The sequence below is a fragment of the Psittacula echo genome (assembly GCF_963264785.1).
Source record: "Psittacula echo genome assembly, chromosome: 19".
Lineage (NCBI taxonomy): Eukaryota > Metazoa > Chordata > Aves > Psittaciformes > Psittacidae > Psittacula > Psittacula echo.
The window spans coordinates 4,092,611-4,119,846 of NC_137755.1; the positions used below are offsets into that span (position 1 = coordinate 4,092,611).

The following is a 27,236-nucleotide window of genomic DNA, read 5'->3' on the forward strand; positions in this document are numbered from 1 at the left end:
TCCTCAGCACGGCCTTGAAGACCTGCACATAGGACCCCACAATGAACACAAAACAGCCAAGTGCTAGAAAGCAACTTAGCACAAGAAGCCCAACTTCCCTAAGGTAGGAATGTGAGCAGGAGAGCTTGAGGATCTGGGGGCTTTCACAGAAGAACTGCTCCACAGCATTGCCTCGGCAGAGGGGGAGTGAAAATGTATTGGCTGTATGCAGCAGAGCAGTGAGAAACCCAGCGCCCCAGGCAGCTGCTGCCATGTGGACACAAGCTCTGCTGCCCAGGAGGCTCCCATAGTGCAGGGGCTTGCAGATGGCCACGTAGCGGTCCTAGGACATGAGAGTGAGGAGAGAAAACTCAGCTGAAATGAAAAAGACAAAGAAAAAGAGCTGTGCAGCACAACCTGTGTAGGAGACGGCCCTGGTGTCCCACAGGGAATTGACCATGGATTTGGGGACAGTGGTGGAGATGCAGCCCAGGTCCAGCAGAGAGAGGTTAAGGAGGAAGAAGTACATGGGGGTGTGGAGGTGCTGGTCGCAGGCTGTGCTGGTGATGATGAGGCCGTTGCCCAGGAGCGCAGCCAGGAAGATGCCCAGGAAGAGCCAGAAGTGCCAGAGCTGCAGCTCCCGCCTGTCTGCGAATGGCAGGAGGAGGAAGTGGGTGATGGAGCTGCCGTTGGACATCTGCTGCCTCTGGGCATGAGGCACTGTCACAGGAGGAAAAGGCAGTGACAGGTTAGGACAGGAGGGATGTCAGATACAGAAGTTCAATTTACGCACTCACAACTCTGAACACATAATAATCGGAGAGGAGAGGCTCAGCGTTATCACCAGTGATGTCAGTAACTGCTGAGGCTTCTTCCTAGGTACAATCAGAAGAGCATTGCATCAGGCAAAAAGTCTCAGCTCTTTGCAGCTTAGTGCAGAGCCAGGAGAGCTGCAGTGTCTATCAGTCCTTTCCCATTTTTCCTCCACTTAGACTTGCGCTGCCTGTGAGATGCCTTCACACACAAATTGATCTTCAGCCCCCCACAAACACCTGTCCTGTGCTGAGAGCAGGGGAGCACAGTTTCAAAGGGCAGATCACGGAGCACTCATGGGGAGAAGCAAAGGACTGTGCCCAGCAGAGCATGGCCAGCAGCCACCTCCAGTGCCAGGCACCAAGAGAGCTGCCTGAACGCACCCTCCCCAGGCCTGGGCTGCACTTTCCCCCCACTCCCTGCCCATGTCTCTGCCGCCTGGAGCTGTCCCTGCCAGGAGCTGCTGCTCTGGGCCCAGCTCTGCTCCCTCTCAGTGCTCCCAGAGCCCATCCCATGGGCTGTGTGCTCAGCTCTGCCCTGCACACCCCTCCCGGCAGCAGGGCTCTGCCCAGGAGCATCTCTGCCTGTGCAGGGGCTCAGCAGCAGCTCACACAAGTCCTGACAAGACTCTCGGTGCCTTCTCCAAAGCAGAGAAGGAAATTCCCAGCTCCCACTGCCCAACCTGCCCACCAGGAGTGAAAAACATCAGAGCTCAGGATCCTTCCTTCTAAGGTAAACGCTGCCTCAGTGTCTTTCAGCAGGACCCTCTGCAAACGTGCTCAGAGTGATGTGGATCTCTGAGCAGCCCTGACCCACACAGCACCCTCTCCAGTGCACAAGAACACTTTTCCTTCCCTGCCAGGGGTTGTTCCTTCCCTCCCAGCGTCTCTTCCCAAGCGCCGTGGGCAGCTCCCGGGCAGGCTGAGTGCTGACCCTGGCAGGCAGCAGAGTCCCTGCCCCTGCACACAGCCCCTGGCCTGCAGGCACCCTGCTGGCAAGAACAGCGCTGTGCACCCCTGCCTGCACACCCACATTCACAGCCTGCAGCCAGCCCCGGGACAAGGGACCTGCCTTGTCCTGTCCCTCGCATGGTGCAGAGGGAAGCCCTGCTCTGCAGCACATCCTCCTCCTTATCTACACAGAGAAACCAAGAGAGTCCTCCTGACAGATCCCATGGACTGTCCGAGGCAGCAGCTTGAGCAGATCCCTCCAGGAACTGCGGCTGCATTGCCCTGCACCCAGAGCCTTACCATGCACAGGGCTGGGAAGGTTTCTCCTGCAGGGAGCTCTCAGCATCCTCCACTGCCAAGTGCCTTTAAGCTCTCCGAGGCTCACAGGTCTCCCCTGGGTGCCTGCAGGCACTGCCCCAGCCCTGCTCCTGGCCAGAGCTGTCTCTGCAGCACTGCCCGCTTGCCAGCATCTATCTGTGTCTCAGGAGCCCGGCCCAGCTCAGCAGGAGAGGCCCAGCCCAAGGTGGCTCTGCCTCTGCCCTGCTGGGCTCCCTCCAGGGCTCCCTGGGGCTCCAGGGGAACCCCATGGGAAACAGCCTGAAGCAAGCCCTGATGTTCCCTCCCTCAGCTGGCAGACACACTGCCTGCCTGCAGTGTCATTTCTCTGATGAGAGACAGAGCTTGGTCTGAACAACAAGATTTTGTAAATTCATGGAACTATTTAGGTTGGAAAAGACCCTTAAGAAAATTGAGTCCACCATTAACCGAACACTGGCAAGTCACATCAGTATTGTCCCCTAGAACATGTCTTGTATAAACCTCCAGGGATGGTGACACAACCACTTCTGCGGGCAGCCTATTTCTTGTCCCATCATCAGACAGGGCAGCCAGGCCAGGACAGGCTGGGATCAACTTTACACCTGCTGAAGGAAGGGATTCAGCCTTCTTAGCTGAGGCATCTCCTCCTGGGATTGCAGCCCTGGGGCTGGAAGGGGACTCAGCTCCCTCCCATGAACACAACAAACCCACGGGAGGTCTCACTTCCTCAGAAGCTGAAAATGTACCATTATATAGATGATGTCTTAATCAGAGGAGATTGCCCCAATGAACTGCATCAAAAAGCAGTGTGGCAAGCACTCTGTGGTGCACAGGTTGAAGTTCCACCTGAGGAATGTCTGAAACCAAGTAGAAACCAGACAAATCGGAGGGTACTTGGTGGATAGCAGCAGTGCAGTGATTCCTGCCGACACCTGCAGAAAAACAGAACAAGGGCAGATGCCCCACTCTACGAAGAAATTACAACAGCTTATGGGTCCTGCAGGATACTGGAAGAAACATGGACCTGGATTCTCTATCATTGCTCGTCCACTGTACTAACTGTTGCGAAAGGGAAAACCATGGGAATAGAATCCAGAGCATGAGGAAGCAGGAAATACCTAATACAGGAATTAAAACCATACCGGTCCCTGGGGCCTGTACACCGACACCACCCTCTCATAGTAGAATGGGGTTTTGCTGAGCATGGCTCTTCCTGTGACCAATTCAAACTGGCCCTGATGGACCAAAAAGGACTTTAATGTTCAAGTCACCTCTTTCAAAGACACTGACCCAGGGTATTTGGAGTGAGAAAAGGAACTCTTGTCTTTAGTCCCAGCAGTAAAACAAGCGGAGAACATTGATCAAGACCAACCAGTACAAGCCATCCATTCAATCTATGCAATTGACTTGACAGTATCCCAAAGGGAACTGCTCCTCAGGATTGAGTTGCATAAAACCACTGGCAGAAAATGGCATGCCTACCTACCAGGGGTTGCAGAGGAAGTGAAATTACCAGAGGGAAGGGATGCCAGGCAGAGGGACCTTGACACACTTGTGAGGTGGGCTGATGCCAACCTTATGAAGTTTAACCATGATAAGTGCAAGGTCCTACACCTGGGTCGGAGCAATCCCAGGCACAGCTACAGGTTGAGCAGAGAAGAGATTCAGAGCAGCCCTGCAGAGAAGGACTTGGGGGTGTTGGTCAATGAGAAAATGAACATGAGCTGGCTGCAGGGTGCGCTCGCAGCCCAGAAAGCAACCGTATCCTGGGCTGCATCAAGAGGAGCGTGACCAGCAGGTCGAAGGAGGTGATCCTGCCCCCGTGAGACCTCACTTGGAGTATTGTGTGCAGCTTTGGTGTCCTCAACATCAAAAGGACATGGAACTGTTGGAACAAGTCCAGAGGAGGGCCACAAGGATTACCAGGGGACTGGAGCACCTCCCGTATGAAGACAGGCTGAGAAAGCTGGGGCTGTTCAGCCTGGAGAAGAGAAGGTTGCCTGGAGACCAAATAGCAGCCTTCCAGTATCTGAAGGGGGCCTACAAGAAAGCTGGGGATGGACTCTTCATCAGGGACTGTAGTGACAGGACAAGGGGTAAGGGGTTCAAACTTAAACAGGAGAAGTTTAGATTGGATATAAGGAAGAAATTCTTTACTGTGAGGGTGGTGAGGCACTGAAATGGGTTGCCCAGGGAGGTTGTGAATGCTCCATTCTTGGTGGTGTTCAAGGCCAGGTTGGATGAGGCCTTGGGTGACATGGTTTAGTGTGGGGTGTCCCTGCCCTTGGAAGGGGGTTGGAACTAGATGATCTTAAGGTCCTTTCCAACCCTAACTATTCTATGATTCTATGATTGTATGATCTCGAGCAAAGCAAAAGATCCAGACTGTTGCTGAGATGTTAAAACCAAAGGAACAGATCAGCTGTGTAATAGAAAGAGGTGCACACACAACCCAAGAAAGTGACTCCTTCTTGCCTTTTTGTGCCAGTAGGCTGGCAATACCTTCTGACAGCCAGAGCTCTCAGTGCCCTGACGTACTGTCGCTGGAGCTGTCTTTATTTCCAGCCAAACAAGGGGCAGAACAACTGCACCCAGGGAACAGTAACCAATAAAAACTCTTCTTTGAATTAATGCCCTTTTGCATCTCAGGCTTGCCCTGAAATGCGAAGGCTCTTTATTTTTACCTTAGCCTGGTGTCCTGGTTTAGCAGTAGCAGTCATTTTTTCTACTGGTGCAGTGCTGTGTTTTGACTTTCGACCTGGGAATAATACTGATAAAGCCGATGTTTTCAGTTGTGGGTCAGAATGTTTACCCTGACCAAGGACTTTGTGAGTCTCATGCTCTGCCAGGGAGGAGGAGAAGCCAGGAGGAAACAGGGACAGGACACCTGACCCAAACTAGCCAAAGAGGTATTCCATACCACAGCATGTCATGCCCAGGATGTAGAATGGAGAGTCCCCGGAGGGGCTGGATCATGGCAGGGTGGGGTTGAGGTACCGGTTGGTGAGCGGTTGTATTCTCTTGCTTGTTATTTCCTTTATCATTATTACTATTAGTGGTAGCAGTAGTGATTTGTGTTATACCTTAGTTATTAAACTGTTCTTATCTCAACCCGTGGGAGCTGCATTCTTTCGATTCTCCTCCCCGTTCCTCCAGAAGCGGAGGGAAGAAAGGTGGGGGGGAAGTGGACTTCGTGGTTCTGATTTACGGCCTGGGCTTAAACCACGACACCTGGTAAGCAGATGGGCAGTCACCCAAGTGTTTGCTCACATACCTAGAATAGGGAAATTGGCCTTCTTTTGGTTATTGCCTGGGTTGCACCTGGCTGCTTTGTTTCCATTGTGGGGTCCTATGTGCAGATGTTCAGGGCTGTGCTGAGGATCCCCTCTGAGCAGGGACCCCACAAAGCCTTTTCCAAGGGCCTCCCTCACCTGGCCGTGCTCTCCCTGCTTCTCAGCACTGGTACCTTTGCCTACCTGAAGCCCATTTCCATCTCCTTCCCATCCCAGGATCTGGCTATGGTGGTGCTCCACTCAGTGTTGCCTCCAGCAGTGAAGCCCCTCATCTACAGCCTGAGGAACCAGGAGCTGAAGGATGATGTGAGTAAGCTGGTGACTGGATGTGTTCCAGCAGCCATACACTGCCTGCGGTGCTCTGCAAAGGGCTCCAAGTGTAGCTCATGACAGTCACGTCTGTCTTTGCTGCTTTACGGTTGTTTTCCTTTTTCCACTTGAGATGTTGCTGTTTTCAAAGCCATGTCAGTTTTCATCCCCTGCTACTTACATACCCACGCACCTTCTCTGACCCACAGACTTTGTGTCAATGGAGCTCCCTCCTTGTATTTAAGCACAATAAAGCATCCTGCAGCAACTTCTTCTCTGTGCTATGTCCTCACATGGCAGGAATGAAGGGGAATGAAATCAGCTTTCTGGCTGCTCCAGCTCTGGAATGGCTGCTCTGTGCCTGGAGCAGGAAGAGCTCTTGGGGAGCCCAAGGGCCGGGGCTGTTGTGCTGGTGTGGGGAGATGGGATGGCATGGGGGGGGCTGCAGAGCTCTCAGGGTGTCCTGGGCAGGAGAGCAGGGGACACAGGGGTCCCTGCAGGGAACTCCCCTGCAATGGCCCAGGCTGGGGCTGCCTGGCTGGGAGCAGCCCATGGGAAAGGGCTGGGTGGGCAGGAGCTGGACAGGAGGCAGCGTGTGCCCTGGCAGCAAGGAGGCAGCATGGCAGGCTGTATGACCAGGAGCACGGCAGGAGAACAAGGGAAGGGATGCTCTGGAATACTCCATCCAGGTTTCAGATCCCCAATTCAGGAACGCTATTGGCAAGCAGGAGTGGGTTTATCAATGAGCCCTGAGGACAGGCAGGGACTGGAGCACGGTGCCTGTGGGGAGAGGCTGGGGGAGCTGGGCTTGTCCAGCCTGGAGAAGGGAAGGCTGATGGGGACCTGAGATCTTGGGAAGGGAAGGCTGTTGGGGACTGGCTGCCTGTACCAGCAAGGAGGACATGGAGAATACAGAGCCAGGCTCCTGACAATGGTGCCTGGTGGGAGGACAAAAGGCAATGGGGGATAGTGACAGAGGACAGGTTGAGCCAGGACATAGGGAAACCTTGTTCCCGTAGGCTCAGGCAAGTGTTACATCAGGTCACCCAGAGAGGCTGTGCAGTCTCTGGCCTTGGGGACTTCCAGCTCACACTGAATCAAGCCTTAAACAATTTGCTCAGATCCTATTCCTGAGGGGTTGGACTTGAGATCTCTTGGGGTCCCTTCCAACCTCTGTTCTCTTATGATGCTGCAATGATGGGCTTATGAAGGGTCACAAAGATGCTCTAAGGGCTGCCACATGTCTCTGATGATGACAGGCTGAGAGAGCTGGGGGTGTTCAGCCTGGAGAAGAGAAGGCTCCATGGACACCTTACTAAGCTCATACCTAAGCAGGGCCTACAAGAAATCTGGAGAGGGGCTTTTTGCAAGGCTGTGCAGTGACAGGACAAGGGGGGATGGCTTTAAGCTGAAAGAGGGGAGATTTAGATCAGACATTAGGAAGGAATTCTTCCCTATGACAGTGGTGGGACACTGCCACAGGGTGCTCAGAAAAGCTGGGACTGACCCATCCCTGGCAGCATTCAGGGCCAGGTTGGACACAGGGGCTTGGAGCATACTGTCTAATGGACCACCCTAAAACACTCCCATAACAACCAGAAACACCCCTGGAACACCTCAAAAAAAAACCCCCAAACACCCCAAAACACCCAAAGGACACCCTAAAATATCCCCAGAGCCCCCAAAACTCACTGGAGTCCCCCAAACTCCTAATGTCCTTGCCCCCTCTCTGCTGTGATGCTGTGACCTTAATCAAACCCTAAGCCCCAACACTAAAACCTATCCCTGACCTAAACCCCATCCGTGACCTAAACCCCTGTTCCTGACCCTAACTGTAGCCGTCACATTTAATAATGTTACAACATAATTAAAATGATTATGTATTATAATAACAGGAATGCTTACATATGTGTATTACCATTACAAATTATACACTCTAATATAAATGCTTTTCAGCCCAGTGGGTCCATGACACCTCCGGCAATAGAAACTGGGGGAGTCACCAAGAAGGGACGGATTGCAGCTTGGGTTGCCCTGGGTGTCGCTCAGCGGGTGCTGAGCAATTGTATAGGGCATTACCTCTTGTTATTGGTGTTTTCTTTGCCCTTTTGGTTCTGTATCTCTCCCCTAGCTGTTTCTAATATTATTAATAACAACGATACTAATATTACATTGTGCTTGTTTTCATGTCCTGACCTGTTCTCATCTCCACCTGCGGGTTTTACATTGTTCCCATTCTCCCCCCTATCCCATCCGGGTGCTGAGTGAGCGGCTGCTGGTGCTGAGTTCCCGGCTGGGTTTCAACACTGCCCCTGTGCTGGCCCCTTTGCTGAGGCAGCAGGGGCTGGACGTTTGCACTCTTGGAGCTGGGCTCTTTGTATGGGCACGCAGCTGGAAGCAGCATTTCTTGGCTCAGGAAGCGCAGCTCCCGAGTGCTGCTGGGCCTGGGGCAGTGCTTGCCAAGGGCAGAGACCACCAGCACCCCTCCTGCCTTCCGCAATGCCCGGGGGGCTTGCGCGGGCCTTGCCAGAGCCAGGCAGGTCCCCTTGTGCTGAGCTCCCAGGGACAGCACCAGCGGCTGCACTGCCCAGGGGCTGCTCCTGCCCTGACACCTTCTCAGCACCTCTGACACCAGCAGCTCCTGCATGCAGAAGGCTCCTGCTTCGCCTCCAGCACCTCTGCAGGCAGAGCTCAGCTCCAAGCACATGAACAAGCCCAGCGCCTCCTCCTCTCCCATCCCCTGCTCCTACAGCTGGGATGGCACCAGCACATCTCCTGACAGCTTCTCCTCCCTTTAGAGCACGCACCCACAATGTGTTTCAAGGCAACACTAAAACAGGATTGCAAAGTCAAAGAACCCGTACCTGGATGCGCAGGGCAGCCACGGGAGATGCAGCCTCCCGAGGGAGGGGTCTCCTCTGCACTGGTTCCTGCAGGGCTCTGGCTCCTTCAATAGCCCACGCTCAGCGTGGGGGCCCTGTCACAATGGGCGTCTCCACAGCGACCACCACGGCTTTGTGATGGCGGCAGCATCGTGCCCATGGCACTGGGCACCCAGGGGTGCTGCGGGAGTGGACATGGGGGGACCAGCCTCTGCCCTCTGCTGCCAGAGCCGCAGAGTCAGTCTCAGTAAGAGACAACCTCAAGCCCCGCAGCAGCCACACTGAGCTCCCCCGCACCCCGCACACTCGCAGCATCCTTCATCCCGCAAGCCCACAAGAAAGGGATGGCTCCATCCCATCAAGTGCTTCACTTTACTTCAATCCGCATGGAAAACAAACCAGATTCCTGTGTTTCCTACGCTGTGCACTGTTAACTGTGAGCACAAATCCCACCAACTCAACACGCAGTCCCATGGCCAGACTTGACAGCGCTGACCGCCGGGGCCAGCCCCAGACAAGACCCCCCTCTGGAAAAGCAACCCTCAGCTGCAGACTGAGAATCTGCCCGTGGCAGGGAAATGGCAGCGACCACAACTATGGCCACAGGGAGCTGGGAAGCAGGAGCCGCTACAAACCTGGAGCAATAACAGAAAAGGTAAAATCTTCTGTCACTAAAATCACTATGAAGAGCTGTACAGCAAACTTTGCTCCTGTAGAGCTGTTGTGGTTTAAAAGGGACAGAGCATAAAACTAGACAGGAGAAAGGATAATGTTAACCAGCAGTGATGCCCAATGCAATTGCTCAGTACCCATTGAACAATACCCAGCCTGACCCAATCCCATCCCCTCAGGGTGCCTTCCCCAGTTTCTGTCTTGGGCATGACATGTTGTGGGATGGAATACCCCTTTGGCTAGTTTGGGTCAGGTGTCCCCTCTGCTTCCTCCCAGCTTCTTGTGCCCCTCCTCACTGCAGAGCATGAGAGACTGAAAAGTCCCAGATCAGGATAAGTGCTACTAAGCAACAACTGAAGCATCGGTGTGTTAGCAGTGTTACTGCCAGAATAAAGCCAGAACACAGCACTGCATCAGCTACAGGAAAGAGAATTAATTCTATCCCAACCAAAACACCACCCAGGGGGCTGGGAGCTCAATCCCAAGGCCAGCATCAGCCCCGCTGCCTGACCAGGGGATGTGAGCTCAGCCCTGAGGCCAGCACCAGCCCCACTGCCTGCCCAGGCAGCCTTGAAACCCTTCAAACCAAAGAACCAGAGGAACTATGGGTGCTTCTGGAACAGTGACTCCCAGGCAGAGGTTGGAAGCTCCCCATGAACCCTTGGGCCATTTTGTAGGGTTGATGCACCTGGGGATGCTGGTGCTTCCAGTGCAGAAGGTCCCTCCTCTTGGATGCTGCTCGATGATGCTGCAGGTGCTGCTTTGAGAAGTTCTCAGAGCTGTCTCCCCACAGTGACTGCCGTGGGGAGTCACTGCATGCAATATGAGTACCGGGAGCGGTGATGTCACAGTGTGTGGCAGGTGATGTCACAGTGTGTCACAGCAGCTCCGCTGCCTGCCCAGGCACCAAGACAGGAACCACCAGAGGAGCTGCTCTTGCCTTCTCCACCAGCAGCTTGTGTTCCAAGGAGCAGTTGTCATCTCCCAGTGCCTCTGGTGAAGGGTTCCGTGGGGTTCCATGGCCTCGCACACCTGAACATGGGGTGTTCCAGAATCAGCCACCCCTGTGGTCCCATGTCTCCATGGTCATTGTGATGTCTGTGTCCCCATGGTCCTCATGTGACCCACCATGTCCCTATGGGCACCCTGTCCCTAGTGCGTCCCCGTGGTCACTGTGTTGTAACCTTAAATCTTAAACTAACAATAGTGTGAGTGCCTTTAGCATAGTAAAATAGGCCAAACTGTTCTAACTTACTAACGTGTAGAGAGAGAGGAATGTTTGACTGATGGGGGAAAGAACACCTTGTTAACTGCTCCAGTTCCCAACGCAAGCCAGGGCTGCTGCAACCGGAGGAACTGTGAGTGCCTCTGGAACAGGGACTCCCAGGCAGAGGCTGGTAGCTCCTCACGAACCCTGGAGCCATCGTGCAGGGTTGATGCACCCGGGGGATGCTGGCGCTGCCAGTGCAGAAGGTCCCTCCTCTTGAGTGCTGCGCAGTGATGCTGCAGGTGCTGCTTTGGGAAGTTCTTAGAGTCATCTCCCCAAAGTGACTGCCGTGGGGGAAGGAACATCATGGGACTGATAACAACGAAGGAGACAGTAAATAAGACCAAGGATGCCAGCCTTCAGGACAGCAGAGTGGTGCCCAGTGTGGAGCGAGACTGGAACAGAGCAGAAGCAAGGACATACCAACTGCTAACTGGGCACTAGGACCTTGCGAGCGTGCGCAAGCACTGAGGTCATTCAGTAAACACAGTGAGGAAGACTATCTGTGCCCACCAAAGACTCCCACTCAGCAAGAAAGCGCACGTGTTACTAGGATGCAAATATTATAGCTAGTTCCTGGAAAAGCTGTGAATATGCATGAGTTTGCTAAATACAGAGCTGCTGTTGGCAAGTACCGGGTGTGCTCACCTTTGTGAAACGATTCACGTGTGCACCCAGCACTGCAATAAAGAATGCTGCTTTCTGAAACTCCAAATTGAGCCTTAGAGAGTTTCTCTGACCGACTTTGATGGTAACAATTTGGAGCCTGAACAGGGACACTCAGCCGTGTTTCCCACGGATCCCCGGAGTCTCCGGGACCTTCATGCCAGCATCAGAGGAGTTTGCCTGAAAGGAACCCCAGCTCCCAGAACCAATCTCGGGACCTCAGTGAGACCCTGATTTAATTTCTTTAAAAAGGCATTCTTTTTGGTCCCTTTCCACATAAGGCACAGAGGGACGCCCTGCACGGTGGGTAAAAGGCAGTTTAGTTTTGGTTGTCTGGACTTTGGTATTTGGTGGAGGTCAGGATCATGGGTACCACTGCCTCCAAAGGGGGGATCCTTAAAAGGTCCCCCTTGGGTTGCATTTTACAACAATCTGAGTGCAGGTCAGAACCACTGCCTCCACGGGGGGGATTGAAGAAATCCCCATTAGGTTGCATTTCACAACATGGGAAACAAATCGGTGAACCCCTGGATGGTTCTGTCACTGGGGAGACTTTGGAACAAAGTGGTGGACCCCCGAGTGGTTTGGTTACTCGGGAGACTCTGCTAAAATACTGTCGTCAGTGGTGGATGTTATTCTTGAGACAAGAAGGAAAGTGGGACGAAGCAGCTGATGCAGAAATGTTTTTCACTTTGAGATATCAATCCTAATTGGGACCCTAATCGGGACAGGCAAGCTTTGAAACAATATCGGAGGTGGATTTTATTCGTATTAGGAATGCAGTCACCAAGGCAGTGAGCTGGTCTAAGCTATATGAAATAAAGTGAGATGTAAATGAATCACCGTCTGGATTCATGGGAAGATTAAAAGAGGTGATGCACAAATATACTACTATTGATCCTGAATCTGAGGAAGGAAGGGAAGAGCTAGGCCATTTAACAAAAAGTCAGTCCACGGAAGACATAAGGAAAAGGTACAAAATCTTCAGGGGGAGGACCAATGTGATTTGGTAAAAACAATGGATGTGGCCTTGGAGACCTATCACAATCGGACCACTATTGCTCTGGTGCAAGTTCTCTGCAATGGTTCAAATGTTTCAATGGTGCTGGGAAGCAGTTTGAGTCCCTCTGTATTAATATAGATATTATGAATAGAATGAACACAATTATTAATATAATACAATATTGTGTTTTGTGGGTTAGAGTGTGTCAGGTTTCAACTAGGAATTTGTTAATGTATATGTGGGGGCATAAGATAAGCTCCAGAGTAAAACTGGAATCTTTAGGGAAAAGAAACAAAGAGAAAAATTGCTGCCTGTAGCTATCCCACAAGAAACCAGGAAAGGGGGGAGTGGCCCAGGAGGAGAGGAAACAAGGATTACATGGAAAGGGTTGTGAACAGACTCCACAGGTTGCACTCAAAGGGAAAATGCCCTCAGAATCAAAAGAAACACTGGAGATTTAGTGGAACGTCAGGACAGGCAGAGAGAATTAGTGCTATAGATGAAGATTGAGGAGGAGTGGGGGAAGATTTTAATCCCTCCCCAGCAGAGCCCCTGGCTACAGTTAGGTTGGGGAATGAGAAGGTAAAATTCCTTCTAGAAACAGAAGCTACTTATTCTGTTATAGATACTTGTAAAGGGCAATTAAGCAAACAAACAGCTTCAGGCATTGGTGCCACAGGTGGACAGGAACCCAGCCTTCCTTTACATTTGAGAAAGTGGCAAACAGATGTTGAGCCATCAAGTTCTTTGCATGCCCGAGTGCCCCATGCTGTTATTGGATAGAGATACACTGAGTAAATTACATGCATCAATTAGGGTTAAAGAAAGAAAATACCCCTTCTCCTTCACAGACAGCTCTAAGGTACCCTAAAGGAAAGTCCTAGTTCCAGGGCTGGGATGAAGCTTCCAGGAAAAATCCACTACCTCATCACATTACCGTGTACATATAAATATATAGAGACACACGTATAAATAAAAGACCTGTTAATACTTGAAAGACAGGGAAGAACTAGCAGTTAGGGGGAAGAGAATTTTCATCACATGCCTTGTGGGTCCCACCAACCAGGGTCCCAAACGCCAGTGACAGGGTGATGAGAGGCAGCAAAGATGCCATCCCAGGGGGATCAGTCTCCTGAGAGAGGGGAGAATAAAACAACCCAAAAGTGAAACAGCCTGAAGCAGGCACTGATGTTGCCTCCCTCAGCTGGCAGACACACTGCCTTCCTGCAGTGTCATTTCTCTGCTGAGAGACAGAGTTAAGGCTAAAAATCAACTTTTCTTAGAATCACAGAATCATTGCATTTGAAAAGACCCTTGAGAACATCGAGTCCAAACATTAACCTGTCCCTAACAAGTCCACACGCTGAACCATGACAACATCCCTGTGGGATACCCTGTTTGGATGGCCACCAACAGCAACTGGGACTTTAAGTTGAATTTTCCATCCTCACATAATTTCAGTCATTTCCATTCTATTCTATTTCTTGTTAAACATTCTGCTCTACTGGACAAGTTACTGTTACTGCAGAAACCCCCTCGCATAGATCATGGGACTTAAACACATTTAACAATCTCTTAATAACTGAGTAAACCAAAGAAACATTTCCCTCAATTTATAACCGGAATTCAGCACTACTCTGTTTGGAGGCACAGAGACAAGGGGTGACCTCACCACTCTGTGAGAAGGATGGATTGAGGGAGACCTTTGTTGCTTTTTCTCCTAGAACACAGGGGAGGAGGGAATGAAATATTACCTATAATAACAAAAATACATTCCAATTACTATGGAAAAGATGGAACAGGTTTTACCAGGAAGAACCACAATTAACTAAAAATTCCCTCCTGTGCTGTTTCCTTTCCCAGCCCATGGATAGTTTCCTCAATAACTGACAAGTGCACATGACACAGCAAGAGATCTGTGTGTCTACTGCACGTGCAGGTGAACAACTCTTGTTGGTGTTAGATCTATAGAGTCAGATTTATCTCCAAAGCAACTCAACCATGTACCAAGGAAACAGGCAGGTAATTTTCAGCTGTATCTTGAACCCTGCCAGGGATGGGGAAGCCACAGCTTTGCTGGGCACCCTGTGCCAGTGTCCCACCACCCTCACAGGGAACAACTTCAAAGATCTCACCTCAGTCTCCCCTCTCTGTCAGGTTAAAGCCCTTCCCCTTGTCCCATCCCCACAGGCCCTTTCTCTCCCCACAAGAAATGAGGCCAGATCCCAGGATTTAAGGCAGCTGCAGCGCTCCGCTGCCAGCTCAGCCAGCACAACTCGCACACCGAGTCCAAAGCAGCCACTCTGGGGAAGTCACTTGAGGTGTTCTGGGCAACTCCTAAAGCACCCCAAGATCGCCATCGCCACCCACCTCGTTCCATGCTCCTGTGTCCACAAGCGTCACCGGCTCCAAGACACCAAGACTGGAACCACCAGAGGAGCTGCTCTTGCCTCCTCCACCGGTAGCTTGTGTTCCATGGGGCAGCTGTCGTCTCCCAGTGCCTCCGCTGAAGGGTTCCGTGGGGTTCCGTGGCCTCACACACCTGAACACGGGGAATTCCAGAATCAGCCACCCCTGTGCTCCCATGTCCCTATGGTCATTGTGATGCATGAGCTGTGACTGGGTCCACGGGGTGCTCTGAAGGTGCTGCAGGCATTCTCTGCAATTCTCTAGGAGTATCCCCAGGATGCTCTGGGGATGCTTTAGGGGTCACCGCAGACCAAATCCCTCCCAAATCTGGCAAAGCAGGGGTTTATTGGATTTTTTTTATTCCAATCTTGCCACGAGCAAGGAGCATTTTCTCCATCCTGACACTTATTAAATAGAATATCTCTCCTTCTTATTAAATCTGTATTAAATCAGTGGTAAATCCGGGCGGAGCTGACTCTGCATGCCTTGGACCAGGAAAGACCTGCTGCTGGATGGATATCATTCTGGGCAATCTGTGACAGTGTCCCACCAGAAGCTTCCTCCTAAGGGAAGAACTTCCTCCTAAGGTCCCATCTTATTCACCCTCTGCTGTCAACTTAAAGCCGTTCCTACTTGTCTGATCACTACATGCCCTTGTAAAGAATCCCCCTCCACCTTTCTTGTAGGCATCAAACAGATACTAGAATGTAAACTCATTGACTAAGTCATCATCTAAATTATCATTTATATTATCTTCAAACCGTTGTGGATTCATAGTTGAATTAAAATTCAATTCTTGCTAAATCACCATTGGATTCCCATTTGATTTTAATTCAGTCACTGATCAATTACCATTGGTCATTAATAAGGCCCTTTCAGTTATCCCCACAAGGATGACTTGTCTGAACCATTCCCCTCTGAAGCACAATGAGTCACAGCTCCAAGTCCACTTCCCTTCAGGTGTGCAGCAGCAGATCCAGCAAGTGCCCCTGCTCCGAATCAGTTCCTCGGCCTCCCTCTACTCAGCTTTGGGCCAAGGTAGGGGATCAGGCCTGCTGTCCTGTGGCTGGTCACTCCGCTAAGGTGGTCGTGTGTTCTCAGAAGCCCCAACAGAAGGTGGGGATGCTCAAAGGCTGGCAGTTGCAAAGCAGAGGAGGAGAGGTGGGCAGGCTGCCTTACCTTTCCTGGGCAGTAGTCTGCTGGCCCTGGCTTCTCTTGTTTTGTCTCCTCTGAGGCTGCTTTTGGTTCCATCGTGTACGTGGGACCCCCTATTCTGTAGATGTCCAGTTCCACCTTGGGGAATGCAGCAGGACCTGGTGTCTGTAAGAGAGGCAGGGAGGTTGATGGGCATACAAGTGTTCTGCTGACAGGCAGGGTACTTGTCGTGGTTTAAGCCCAGGCTGTAAATCAGAACCACGAAGTCCACTTCCCCCCCCACCTTTCTTCCCTCCGCTCCTGGAGGAACGGGGAGGAGAATCAAAAGAATGCAGCTCCCACAGGTTGAGATAAGAACAGTTTAATAACTAAGGTATAACACAAATCACTACTGCTACCACCAATAGTAATAATGATAAAGGAAATAACAAGGAAGAGAATACAACCGCTCACCAACCGGTACCTCACCCCCACCCTGCCATGATCCAGCCCTTCCGGGGGCTCTCCGTTCTACCTCCTGGGCATGACGTGCTGTGGTATGGAATACCTCTTTGGCTAGTTTGGGTCAGGTGTCCTGTCCCTGCTTCCTCCCGGCTTCTTCTCCTCCCTGGCAGAGCAGGAGACTCACAAAGTCCTTGGTCAGGGTAAACATTCTGACCCACAACTGAAAACATCAGCTTTATCATATTATTCCCAGGTCGAAAGTCAAAACACAGCACTGCACCAGTAGAAAAAATGACTGCTACTGCTAAACCAGGACAGTATCCACCCCTTATTCCATACCATTCATGTCATGCTCAGATCCCACATTTTCAATATACCATCACTTGTAACAGTCTTTCAGAGCAAGAGAGGCCCATTGCAAAGTCCACCCCTCGATCATGAGTCCATCTCTATGTTGCATCTCTGCCCTGATGGCCTGAAGTGTCATGGGCCCATCAGGCTCAAAATGATTCACCCTCCCCTGCAGCAGTCTCTGCAACTTGTCGGGGACTCCATGCAGCTGCCTTCCATCTCCGACGCTTCCAAAGCACTGGAGGGGCCCAGTGGATTAGATACTCGCCCATACTGTCCCACACACCTTGACACTCATGACTGTCCAGCCTTGGGGAAAACCTCTCGGTCCCCCTGTATTGTCTAAACCCAGACAAGACCCAAACCTGACTCTGCTTAACTCTCAGGATCAGATAAAATGGTCGTGGGTAGAACACACTCTGTGTGTGTGCCAACATGCTGATCCCCATCACAATCAGCAGGCAGGTCCCAAGGGTACCCAAAGGCCATTCAGAACTCTCAAATGATGCTGCTGTACTTGTCACTGGGGCTAGTGTAGCTGCTGTGCTTGAAGGCTTTCTCACCACCAGCTTCTCTTTTTCCGAGTCCAGATCTTCCTCCTCTGCCTTGCTGGGAAGCGCTGCCTGGTCTCCTGCATCCTCCTGGGGCTCAGGCTCGCGGGGCTCGGCAGGGAGCGGCTGCCGGGGGATGCTCTCGGCCGCCGCGGGGCTGGACTCGGCCACGGGGCTCTGCTCCTCCGCCGCCTCCTCCCGCTGCTCGGCAGCCGCCTCCTTCCCGGCCTCCGGCCCCGCTCCCGCCGCCGCTTGGTCCCCGGGGCCGCTCTCCCGGGCTGCTTCGGCCGCCGCCGGCTCCCGGGGCCGCTCCCCCTCGGCTCCCTGCAGCCTCACAAAGACGGAGGCGAGGACGAGGGCCAGGACAGTGAAGAGCAGCGGGACGGCCAGGTACAAGTCCATGGCCACGTCCATCCCAAAGTATAAAGGTGGTGACCACACTGGGAACACAAGCCAGATCAGTTTCATGATCAATCCTTCTATTGTATTACAAGTCATTGCCACAAAATACAACGAGACAACAACCTTAGCCCAAGCCCCACACTTGAAAAACACCAACACAGCAAATACCGGCTCTAAGTAACCTACGGCATATTGAGACTGTGAGATCAAAAACAACAACTTTGAGAGCCAATAAATCAGCATTGTGACGAGTGACTATTAATCTAAAACACTGAATGCTTATCACAAATACGATTAGACACACTCCGGTCAGATCTGTCGTTATCTCAACCCTTCGTGCCCCACGTTGGGCGCCAAAAAGAACTGTCGTGGTTTAAGCCCAGGCTGTAAATCAGAACCACGAAGTCCACTTCCCCCCCCACCTTTCTTCCCTCCGCTCCTGGAGGAACGGGGAGGAGAATCAAAAGAATGCAGCTCCCACAGGTTGAGATAAGAACAGTTTAATAACTAAGGTATAACACAAATCACTACTGCTACCACCAATAGTAATAATGATAAAGGAAATAACAAGGAAGAGAATACAACCGCTCACCAACCGGTACCTCACCCCCACCCTGCCATGATCCAGCCCTTCCGGGGGCTCTCCGTTCTACCTCCTGGGCATGACGTGCTGTGGTATGGAATACCTCTTTGGCTAGTTTGGGTCAGGTGTCCTGTCCCTGCTTCCTCCCGGCTTCTTCTCCTCCCTGGCAGAGCAGGAGACTCACAAAGTCCTTGGTCAGGGTAAACATTCTGACCCACAACTGAAAACATCAGCTTTATCATATTATTCCCAGGTCGAAAGTCAAAACACAGCACTGCACCAGTAGAAAAAATGACTGCTACTGCTAAACCAGGACAGTATCCACCCCTTATTCCATACCATTCATGTCATGCTCAGATCCCACATTTTCAATATACCATCACTTGTAACAGTCTTTCAGAGCAAGAGAGGCCCATTGCAAAGTCCACCCCTCGATCATGAGTCCATCTCTATGTTGCATCTCTGCCCTGATGGCCTGAAGTGTCATGGGCCCATCAGGCTCAAAATGATTCACCCTCCCCTGCAGCAGTCTCTGCAACTTGTCGGGGACTCCATGCAGCTGCCTTCCATCTCCGACGCTTCCAAAGCACTGGAGGGGCCCAGTGGATTAGATACTCGCCCATACTGTCCCACACACCTTGACACTCATGACTGTCCAGCCTTGGGGAAAACCTCTCGGTCCCCCTGTATTGTCTAAACCCAGACAAGACCCAAACCTGACTCTGCTTAACTCTCAGGATCAGACAAAATGGTCGTGGGTAGAACACACTCTGTGTGTGTGCCAACATGCTGATCCCCATCACAATCAGCAGGCAGGTCCCAAGGGTACCCAAAGGCCATTCAGAACTCTCAAATGATGCTGCTGTACTTGTCACTGGGGCTAGTGTAGCTGCTGTGCTTGAAGGCTTTCTCACCACCAGCTTCTCTTTTTCCGAGTCCAGATCTTCCTCCTCTGCCTTGCTGGGAAGCGCTGCCTGGTCTCCTGCATCCTCCTGGGGCTCAGGCTCGCGGGGCTCGGCAGGGAGCGGCTGCCGGGGGATGCTCTCGGCCGCCGCGGGGCTGGACTCGGCCACGGGGCTCTGCTCCTCCGCCGCCTCCTCCCGCTGCTCGGCAGCCGCCTCCTTCCCGGCCTCCGGCCCCGCTCCCGCCGCCGCTTGGTCCCCGGGGCCGCTCTCCCGGGCTGCTTCGGCCGCCGCCGGCTCCCGGGGCCGCTCCCCCTCGGCTCCCTGCAGCCTCACAAAGACGGAGGCGAGGACGAGGGCCAGGACAGTGAAGAGCAGCGGGACGGCCAGGTACAAGTCCATGGCCACGTCCATCCCAAAGTATAAAGGTGGTGACCACACTGGGAACACAAGCCAGATCAGTTTCATGATCAATCCTTCTATTGTATTACAAGTCATTGCTACAAAATACAACGAGACAACAACCTTAGCCCAAGCCCCACACTTGAAAAACACCAACACAGCAAATACCGGCTCTAAGTAACCTACGGCATATTGAGACTGTGAGATCAAAAACAACAACTTTGAGAGCCAATAAATCAGCATTGTGACGAGTGACTATTAATCTAAAACACTGAATGCTTATCACAAATACGATTAGACACACTCCGGTCAGATCTGTCGTTATCTCAACCCTTCGTGCCCCACGTTGGGCGCCAAAAAGAACTGTCGTGGTTTAAGCCCAGGCTGTAAATCAGAACCACGAAGTCCACTTCCCCCCCCACCTTTCTTCCCTCCGCTCCTGGAGGAACGGGGAGGAGAATCAAAAGAATGCAGCTCCCACAGGTTGAGATAAGAACAGTTTAATAACTAAGGTATAACACAAATCACTACTGCTACCACCAATAGTAATAATGATAAAGGAAATAACAAGGAAGAGAATACAACCGCTCACCAACCGGTACCTCACCCCCACCCTGCCATGATCCAGCCCTTCCGGGGGCTCTCCGTTCTACCTCCTGGGCATGACGTGCTGTGGTATGGAATACCTCTTTGGCTAGTTTGGGTCAGGTGTCCTGTCCCTGCTTCCTCCCGGCTTCTTCTCCTCCCTGGCAGAGCAGGAGACTCACAAAGTCCTTGGTCAGGGTAAACATTCTGACCCACAACTGAAAACATCAGCTTTATCATATTATTCCCAGGTCGAAAGTCAAAACACAGCACTGCACCAGTAGAAAAAATGACTGCTACTGCTAAACCAGGACAGTACTCAACAAAACGATCACACACTAGCTGGATAACATGCACAGTAAATTAAACAAGCACATTAAAGCAAACTGGGTAGATATCTCTGTATAGTAAATAAGTACAGTAAAACAAACCGTGTATGTGTATAAATATATAAGTAAAGCACAGAGGAAAATGAGCAATGCATCAAACCAATACTGCATAGAGAAAACAGAGATTAAGAAGAAACACATCACCAGTCACCACCGAATCATCATCCAGGCCGACACTTCAGCTGGAAGCCCCCTTGCAGCCGATGGCAGGAGTCTCAGGTAATGGGGAAGTTCCTATGCAGTGCGTCCACCTATAGGTGAGGCCTCAAATTCGGCTACAAGAGACTCCTGCTTTTAAACCCTTATAAACAGAAAGGGGCTTTATGCCACCTCTGTTACTGTTGACTCGCGGGGCCGTGCAGTTTCTCATCATCTCAGTGTTGGCTGCACTGAGAGCATTGGCCAGGCACCCCGGCGTGCCCAAGTGGCAAGCTCATAGAACAGCTGCTCCCTCACAGTCAGTATTTACAACCCAGATTTCACCAGGGCTGAGAATCATGAGTCTGCTGTGTTGATGGTTGCCACCAAATAGTTCAGGACTGCCTTTGCATCAGCATCAGGACTGCAAGAAAACACCCAGTGTGGGGCAGTGTCTATAATCTACCAATTGTGGACATGCAGTATCAGTTCGCTCCTTCTCACACCCTTTCCCCTGACTGGAAGGGTTGAGGGCGGCCCCTGTCCGGGTCCCCATACCCTTGGATAGGGAGCATTCTGGAGGGTAGATTTTGTCTAGTTAAGCCCACCAGCACTTTTGGATCACTGACTAATGCTGCGCTTGAGCATTTTGGGCATCTCCCCACTGCCCCAGTCCTGCCAGCCCATCTGTGCCAAGCACTTACAATCAACTGAGGGAAGCAGAGTGATGAGAGTGTATTTAATAAAATGCTCAGTAATACTAAGGCCATGAATGACAGAATCACAGAATATCTCCCTACTGAACACAAGCTCACACGTCCTGTCTTTCACACTGCTACCTCCTGTGCTCTTTGGTCATGTTTCCTGACACTGGCAAAGAAAACACAATTTACTTTTCCAGTCTTACCTTTACTAACATATACTGCACTTGAAGGAACCTATGGTTCATTTTGCCCATCATTTAGGAATTACATCCAGTGCTAAAGGTATTGAACAAAATCACAGAATCCCAGATTAATTCGGGTTGGAAGGGACCTTAAAGCTCATCCAGTTCTAACCCCCCGACACAATCAGGGACACCTTCCACTAGAGCAGCTTGCTCCAAGCCCCTGTGTCCAACCTGGCCTTGAACACTGCCAGGGATGGGTCAGCCACAGCTTCTCTGGGCACCCTGTGCCGCTGCTTCAGCACCCTCACAAGGAAGAACTTCTGCCTAAGAGCTCATCTCAGTCTTCCCTCTGGCAGGTTAAAGCCATTCCCTTGTCCTGTCCCTACAGGCTCTTGTCCAAAGCCCCTCTGCAGGTTTCTTGTAGCTTTGGCTTTGGTAGCTGCTCTAAGGTCTCCCCTTAAGAAGCTTTCTCTTCTCCAGGCTGAACAAGCTCAGCTCTCTCAGCCTCTGACATTTATCTCCTGGGCTGTGGGTGAAGGCCAATGGTCCACAGAGGACATGGATGAGAAATTAATGAAAGATACTTGACTTTCATGCACTGTTTTTTGCAGTCAAAGCAAAATGCAACAGCTTATGAACTTGATCTTGGAAGCAATCAAGATTCCTGCCATGTATGAAATAATGTTGGTAATTTTGTTTAAATGCATCAAATTAAGTGCAAGTAGAGTTGGTGTATTTAAACATGTTGGTTAATTTTCTAAGTTCCTTAATGAAATGCACCTTCATAAAAATCATCATAAAATGCAAACAAAAGTCTGGAGGCTCAAAGTTTCACATGAACACGTAAGAGAAGTTTTTACCTGGATTCAAAGCTCTTCTTCAGACCTGATTTCAGTTCTAGAATAGCATTTGTGTCTACTTCATGGTTAGCTTTCCCTGGAAGAGGGATTCCAAGTGAGACCACCTGAGGAACTGGGACAGAGCCAGCCGCCACTTTCTCTCCACAGGGCTCTGGAAAGAAGAAAACCAAAAAGGCAGACAAGAATGTTTCTGAACAGAAGAATGCATTGAGAGATACGGTCTTTGAATGGGATTGCTGTCTTCATTTGTTTCTCTTCAAAGAGAGAACACCAGGTTCCTTAAAGTGTTATTCCTCATGGAATGATTTTCACATTGGAAAGGAGCAAGGTCCTAACAACCATTCCAATTCCAACTTACTCTCCTGTTGGAGAGCTGTGAACAAAGCTTGAGATGAGCACTGCTGCTTTCATTTCACTTTGACCTTCCTTGCTCAAGTCTGGTTCCTATGTGTTCCAGGGAAACAGCTTTAGCATCACACATCAATGATACACGATAGGAAGGAGTTCCAGGGAAACCTCTCCACCCTAATGGCACATTGGAGCCAGCCTCTTGTTTCATTGCAGTCATCTGAAGAGATACAAGATGTCCTGCAATGGGCTAAAGCAAGAGAGCCATTGCTTAAGCTTATCTCAGCTTCTGTATGCATTAAGAAGATACCTATGAAACAGGTGCCAGACATGACTTGGCATCATTTTCATAGTCATCACCATGTCACACAATTCAAGAATGACTTATTGCGTTTGGATACAATAACATTTTGCAATACAAAAAGATGTACTCCAGATCTTGGGAGGTGGTACTTAGGGCCAGGAAACATGCCTGCACTGGAAGTGTTTCCTTCCGTAAGGAACTCTTTAATCCTGCAGACACATCTTTTACACTGGTCATCAATGCAGGCAGCACTGATTAAGCACAGCAGGGGTTCCTCAAGGCTCAGCCCTTGGTCTTCTTTCGGAGGAGGTGGCGGTGATGCCCTTGATCCTGGCTCTTCTCCAGGCCTGACGTGCCCTGAATGGGGTCACCAGCAGAGCCAGGATGTTCTGCACAAATGTCTGCACCTGATCCTGGGGCTGAGACAGTGCTGAGAGCTCTTCTGCAACCAAATGCAGATCGTGTTTTACAGTCACACACTCACAGCCTGGTTTGCGGTGCAAGGGACCTTAAAGCTCACCCAGTTCCAGCCCTTGGTTGCCCAGTGCCATGGGCACGCTGCTGCCGCCATCACAAAGCCATGGTGGTCGCTGTGGAGACGCCCATTGTGACAGGGCCCCCACGCTGAGCGAGGACTATTTAAGGAGCCAGAGCCCTGCAGGAACCAGTGCAGAGGAGACCCCTCCCTCGGGAGGCTGCATCTCCCGTGGCTGCCCTGCGCATCCAGGTACGGGTTCTTTGACTTTGCAATCCTCTTTTAGTGCTGCCTTGAAACACATTGTGGGTGCGTGCTCTAAAGGGAGGAGAAGCTGTCAGGAGATGTGCTGGTGCCATCCCAGCTGTAGGAGCAGGGGATGGGTGAGGAGGAGGCGCTGGGCTTGTTCATGTTCTTGGAGCTCAGCTCTGCCTGCAGAGGTGCTGGGGGCGAAGCAGGAGCCTTCTGTGTGCAGGAGCTGCTGGTGTCAGAGGTGCTGAGAAGGTGTCAGGGCAGGAGCAGCCCCTGGGCAGTGCAGCTGCTGGTGCTGTCCCTGGGAGCTCAGCACAAGGGGACCTGCCTGGCTCCGGCAAGGCCCGCGTAAGCCCCCCGGGCATTGCGGAAGGCAGGAGGGGTGCTGGCAGGTTCTAGTGATCCCTGTGCCAGGCATTCCACAAGTCACAGAAATTTCTAAACTGAAAAGTAAAAAACACTTTCAAATACCTTTTATCAGATGCTCTTTGTAATCTCCCTGCACTCAGAAACCTCCACAGTGCGGTGACATCTGAAAGACTTGACAAAACTCAAAGGTTTTCATGAGCCCCATGGTGTATTTGGGCTGAGTCCATGAACCTCAGGTGCTGAGAGGAGACTGAGGAAACCTCTCAAGAAGTCCAAATCAGAAACAAAGCCCCAAGTCCCTTCAGCATTAGTGGACCTCACTGAGGGCTGTTACTGACAAAGCCTCCCCAGGGACTCGTTAAAACAAGTAACTGGAGGCTGTGACTCCTGGGAGACAAGATGCAGGTATCTGGTGGTGAGAAAACCCTTGGTTTGTTTGATGAAGCAGAAAGGCCAAGCCCTGACCACAGCCCTTGGACAAGAAGAGCCTGAAATCCTGAGAATGAAAGTTCTCCTCAAAGGCCTTGATGAAAGAGGCAACTGCCATAGCCCAGGGCAACAGAGACCTTTTGTTCTTTTGGGCCTTTCAGCCTTGTCAGAATCCTCACTCATCTCTGCTGCAGGCTGTCCTGCACTGGCCCATGCCTGCACCTCTTTCCCTTCAGGCTGTTGACACCCATCTTGCTTTCCCACCTGGCTCTCACCTGGCATTTCTGTACCTTCAGTCACATCTCTGCACCCATCGCTGTCTGCTCCTTGAAACACAAAGCCATGGGCTGAGCCTGACTCCCTCTGGGTGACCTCTTGCACCACAAATCCACCTTTGGAGAGACATTTCCCTTTCCTAACTTCTAGTCTGAACCTGCCAAGCTGCACTTTGCAGAGGTTTCCTTCTCTTCCTGCTAGCAAGAAAACTCCATCATCTCTGAAGCCACATTTCAAGTAGTTGTAGGCTGCTACTATAGTGTCAATTCAGCAGGTGGAGTGAATATCCCTCAGCAAGGCCATCTACAGGAGGCTTCTAGAGGAATGGGTGATGCCATCAGGATAGAGAACTAAGCAGCATGGGAGAGCAGTGGGAAAAGCCAATGGTCCGGATTGAGACCTTCCTGGCAAGAGCCAGAAGGAAAGGTGGTGTCCTTGGGTGCAAGGTACCCCATGTTCAGGGGACAGGGCACCTCATTTGGGACAGCTTCCTGCCTGTAGCACCCTCTCTCACTGCAGGAGGTTCCTGCATTCTCCAGGCTCAGGGATGGATCCTGCATTCCAGGCAAGTTTGGGTAGTGCAGGAGAGGGAGACATGGAGGTCGGCTCATGGGGCATGAGGAGCAGTGTTCAGGCACCCCCAGCAGTGGGCATTCCCCATGTGCCACCCTGAGGCATGTTCCCATGAGGGAAACTTCTCAGACAGCCTCTGCTTTGTCCAGGGTCTGCAGCCACACTCCAGGAACACCTACTCCTCCTCCACCTACAGACATCAACTGCTCTCCATTGCTGGGCTCCGACCTGCTTGTAAGGATTGGTTAAAGCCCTGAACCATCACCTTGCTTCTTGCTGACTTCCCTCCACCCTCCCTCACCTCCCTGCACACTGCTCATTGCCACCAGTAACTCACTGAAGAGTTAAGAAGCTCTCAAGGCTTTCCTCAGGGGGTGACCATGTTTCTCCATTCACCATTGATGGATCCATGGAGTGCCAGGTGTGAGGTTCCTGCAGAGGCAGAGCTGCCCCTGGGCAGAGCCCTGCTACCGGGAGGGGTGTGCAGGGCAGAGCTGAGCACACAGCCCATGGGATGGGCTCTGGGAGCACTGAGAGGGAGCAGAGCTGGGCCCAGAGCAGCAGCTCCTGGCAGGGACAGCTCCAGGCAGCAGAGACATGGGCAGGGAGTGGGGGGAAAGGGCAGCCCAGGCCTGGGGAGGGTGCGTTCAGGCAGCTCTCTTGGTGCCTGGCACTGGAGGTGGCTGCTGGCCATGCTCTGCTGGGCACAGTCCTTTGCTTCTCCCCATGAGACCTCCGTGTTCTGTCCCTTTAAACCGTGCTGCCCTGCTCTCAGCACGGGACAGGTTTTTGTGGGGGTTCTTAAGAGCAATTTTTGTGTGTGAAGGCATCTTACAGGCAGTGGGAGTTTCAGCACAGGGCAGATGGGAAAGGTCTGATGGACACTGCAGCTCTCCTGCCTCTGCACTAATCTGCAAAAAGCTGAGGACTTCTCCCTATTTCAGTACTCTTCAGGTTTTCAGTCATTCAGAGAATGTTTTATAACACCCCCTCAAAAAAAACCCTCACAAACCTCAGCAGTGCTATGCCAGTAAATAAATAACACAGTCAAAGAGTCTAAGGCCTTGCTGAGCCTCTCTTGCGCAGACCAGACTCATCGGAGTCATGAGTACATGTAGAAGACTTTACAATCAATCTGGATTTCATCTGACATCCCTTGTGAACGTTAGAGCTGGACAAAGCACTGTTTCACACATAACATGACTCCCAACCAACATGAACACTGCCAGGAATGGGGCAGCCACGGATCCTCTGTGCACCCTGTGCCAGTGTCCCACCACTCTCAAATAGAAAAAAATTCCTCCAAATGTCCCAGCTAAATCTCCCTTTCTTCAGCTTAAATCTATTGCCCCTCGTCCTGTCACTGCACACCCTTCTAAAAAGCCCCTCTCCAGATTTCTCGTAGGCCCTGTTTAGCTATGGGCAGATGCTAAGATGTCTCCCTGGAACCTTCTCTTCTCCAGGCGGAACACCCCCATCTCTCTCAGCCTGCCTTCATCGGAGACGTGCTCCAGCCCTTAGAGCACAGCAGTTAATGGCTGGACTCGATGTTCTCAAGGGTCTTTTCAAATGAAATGATTCTGGGATTTCATCTGACATCCCTTGTGAACATCAGAGCTGGGCAAAGCACAGCTTCAGAGCAAACCTGACTCCCATCCAACCTGGCCTTGAACACTGCCAGGGATGGGGCAGCCACAACTTCTCTGAGCACCCTGTGCCAGCGCCTCAGCACCCTCACAGAGAAGAACTTCCTCCTAATGTCCAAGCTAAATCTGCCTTTTTTTCAGCTGAAGCCATTCCCCCTTGTCCTGTCACTGCACACACTTGCAGAAAGCCCCTCTCCAGATTTCTTGTAGGCCCTGTCTAAGTATGGGCAGATTGCTAGGATGTCTCTCTGCAGCCTTCTCCAGGCTCAGCACCCTCAGCTCTCTCAGCTGTCATCATCAGAGACGTGCTCCAGCCCTCAGAGCAACTTCAGGGCCCTTCATAAACCCATCT

The 27,236-nt window shown here is 51.6% G+C and overlaps 1 protein-coding gene across 1 annotated transcript in view; it reads right to left on the minus strand.

Annotated features, from left to right (window-relative positions):
- Positions 1–15,812, minus strand: part of LOC308228563 (olfactory receptor 14C36-like) — a gene marked incomplete at both ends in the record, with an annotated part of 153,804 nt that extends 137,992 nt beyond the window's left edge. Inside the window, 3 exons of the mRNA XM_080631942.1 lie at positions 355–685; positions 777–854; positions 15,741–15,812. Of these exons, the coding sequence (XP_080488068.1) occupies positions 355–685; positions 777–854; positions 15,741–15,812 (481 nt within the window). The remainder of the gene's footprint in view (positions 1–354; positions 686–776; positions 855–15,740) is intronic.
- Positions 15,813–27,236: the final 11,424 nt, after the last annotated feature.